The sequence below is a fragment of the Patiria miniata genome, unplaced genomic scaffold, assembly GCF_015706575.1.
Source record: "Patiria miniata isolate m_02_andy unplaced genomic scaffold, ASM1570657v1 HiC_scaffold_23, whole genome shotgun sequence".
NCBI lineage: Eukaryota > Metazoa > Echinodermata > Asteroidea > Valvatida > Asterinidae > Patiria > Patiria miniata.
Window position 1 is genome coordinate 8,628,842 of NW_024037062.1, and position 2,992 is coordinate 8,631,833.

General features: G+C 41.5%; 1 protein-coding gene across 1 annotated transcript; it reads left to right on the plus strand.

Moving 5' to 3' along the window:
* The first annotated feature begins 1,954 nt into the window (after positions 1-1,954).
* LOC119731450 (somatostatin receptor type 2-like) lies at positions 1,955-2,992 on the plus strand. The gene has a single exon (XM_038204618.1). The coding sequence runs from the start codon at positions 1,955-1,957 to the stop codon at positions 2,990-2,992; it is 1,038 nt and encodes a 345-aa protein (XP_038060546.1).

The following is a 2,992-nucleotide window of genomic DNA, read 5'->3' on the forward strand; positions in this document are numbered from 1 at the left end:
AGGGAGTGGAAGTACCACATTGCCAACAGTGCTATTCCTAGTTCGATGACAATGTAGTTAACTGACTGGAACAAAAACTTCGTTAACTAGGAACATTGCCGGACAAACACTTAAAAACCATGGTACTAATATGAATTTCTCTTCCTTCATGTAGAGTTTTCCAACCTAGTTCACTACGTACAGCTGATGCTGATGTTCTGGATGGGACCTTAAGAATAGCCCTTCCTGCTCTATTCAAAAGTACATCAAGCCGTTGTATCAAGGTTTTGGAAGTACTACTCCATATAAGATCACAATAATCAAACTGAGGGAAAATAAGGCTTTTCACAATAAGGTTAAGGGTTTGTGTAGGTAAGACATTTTTAAGTCTATTCAAAATAACTATTCTTTTTGAGACAGAAGATGCTACATGGTCAATATGTCCTATCCATTTCATTTTACAATCAATGTGAACACCAAGATATTTATAAGTGGTTACTTGTTCCAGGCAATTGTTATTTACATAGATATCAATATTGGGATGTTCACATCTGGCAAGTTTTTGGGCTGAACCAATCAACATGCTTTTGGACTTGGTAGTATTCAATTTTAATCTATTGTCATCGAGCCAGTTTGATATTTATTCAATGTCTTTTCCAATGAGCCCAATTCCCAGTTTTAAAAATGTGTCCAAGTGACTGGTTTTGTGCTGGAGTTTCACATAAAAGATAAAAGCCCCAAAATCATGATTAAAATATAACTGCTATGAGTTCACGTGATAACTTTGTAGCTATAAACCTTTCTGATAAAAAATCGTTCAACATGTGACTGTGACTAGCGTGCGAACGAGGAAACACAATGGTGTTTTGATAATGAACTTTTGGTATCACCGGTATTATTGTCTCAAGCAAACCAGAAATTTTTATCATAATAATCTGGAGGGAAAATCAAGTAAATTTAAACTTCTGACGTTCAGGAAGTTCAACTGAATCCAAAAGTTGGATCAAGGATGATGCTTAAAGGTAATAATAACATTTGTTTTTCCTGTAATTTTCAGAAATTGATGGATTTGGAGGTTGGTATTTTATAGCAAACATTGTTAACTTGATAATTATGTTTAAAGATTTGTGTTCACAGATGCTAGGGAAAAAACACAGAAATTCTGCTCTTGTAGTTTGGTTCCCTGATCCTATACGTTTTACAATTTATAGACGTCGTGGAATTGTCAGGTCAGGGAACCAGACTAGCTGGCTTACAGTTGTTACCAACGGGCAACTGACAGGCACCCCAAACATTTAAGCATCTTTTGCATGTTATTTGCCCACATTAAACAGTTGACGTCACCACTTTTACACCAATTACATTTCAAGGAATACACATGCAGTGCGGAAGAGACCAGTTTACTGAAAGTTGACATCACGTGACCATAACATCCAATTTGTAAATAAATGTAACATAGTCTATACAGCTAACACTCGGGAGTTTAGGTTCATTACAAAAGTGTGCATATCTTTGGCCAAACTTTGGGGGTGGGGTGGGATCGGGTGGGGATGTGATGGGGCAGCGTGGGGGATGCAGGGTGTAATTAGGTTCATACCACATGACTAAGATTGCAGGACATTGTTATTGTTAATCATGCTATAAAACAAAATCCCATAGGGGTAATTTGAACTGCACGAACCCATGCTCCAGAGGTTCAAGCTCACCCTTGGAGTGAGTTTAGAAATACACAATTCACGAGATAGCGCCTTTAACTCCATTGGATTTGCTGATTGAAATTGAAACTAAGTGTTCGACATTCCCATTTAAGGCGCGAAGGATGAGTTGGTAATAATGCATGCCCAGTGTTTCTCGCTTTCTTTTCTTATTTCACATTGCTCGGTCCCAAGACGAGTTATAATTTCGCTATCAATGTAGATACATTTCGACTTGTGAATCAGGCCTGTCAAGACGTCTCTAGTCTTGTATAAGAAAGATGAATGGAACAATAGACGGACTGACAGCCCATGAGAGGCAGCTTCTCCGTGATGTCGAAGCTCATAGGCAAGACTACGGCGACATACTCCGTCAGTTTTTCAAAATCATCGCCCCCATCGGAATCCTGCTGAACTCTATTTTTCTCTTCGTAGTAATTCGAGTGAAATCCATGCGCACGATCATCAACGTCTATCTGTCGAATTTAGCAGTGGCTGACGCTACCTATCTGATCATAAACATGTCAGCAGCATGGGCGATAGAATATACACACATAGCTTCAGGTGCTTACTTGACCTTAGTCATAGCTTCTTCAACGATGCAGATTGCTTCGTACGGCTTCGTGACTGTCATAGCGGTTGAAAGATTCTCCGCCGTACGTCAACCGCTAACCCAGAGAGCGCGAGCGAGCAAGTCACGAGCAGGCAAGGTATCAGCAGGCGTCTGGGTTGCGGCAGTTGTCACTGGCGTTTTGGCTGGACTCGCAAATGATACCAATTATGTCACTAACGTGGTTTTAAATCAAGTATGTGTGGTCATCGTCATCTTGATTTTCCTGGCTACGTTTACCATAACTATTACCTCGTATATTTACATCGTTATTAAGTTATGCCACAGTGACCGAGAGCGTCAAGCAGGCCAAACCCGTCGAGTTTATCCCGTCGTCCGCATGCTGGTCATCAACACTGCTGTCTTCTTCGTCCTCAATTTAATGGACATTGCTTTCAATGTCATCAACATTTTAATGTTGTTCTCCATTTACAAGGGAGCAGAGGCTTTTATCGATATCTACTGGACCTGCACCGACGTGAAGGTCTGCTTAGGAATCGTTCGCCATATCAACAGCTCCATCAATACTCTGGTGTACAGCGCGACGAACAGTCAGTATCGAGCGGCTTTCTTGGAGGCTTTCCCCCCGCTGGCAAAGCTCCTTCGACTGCGCCGCCGCTGCCGCCGACCGCAGCAGACAGAGCAGATAGAACTTCGAATGATTCCACCAGCGAAGGCCGCTCAAGAATCACTGGCCCAAGCGCACTGA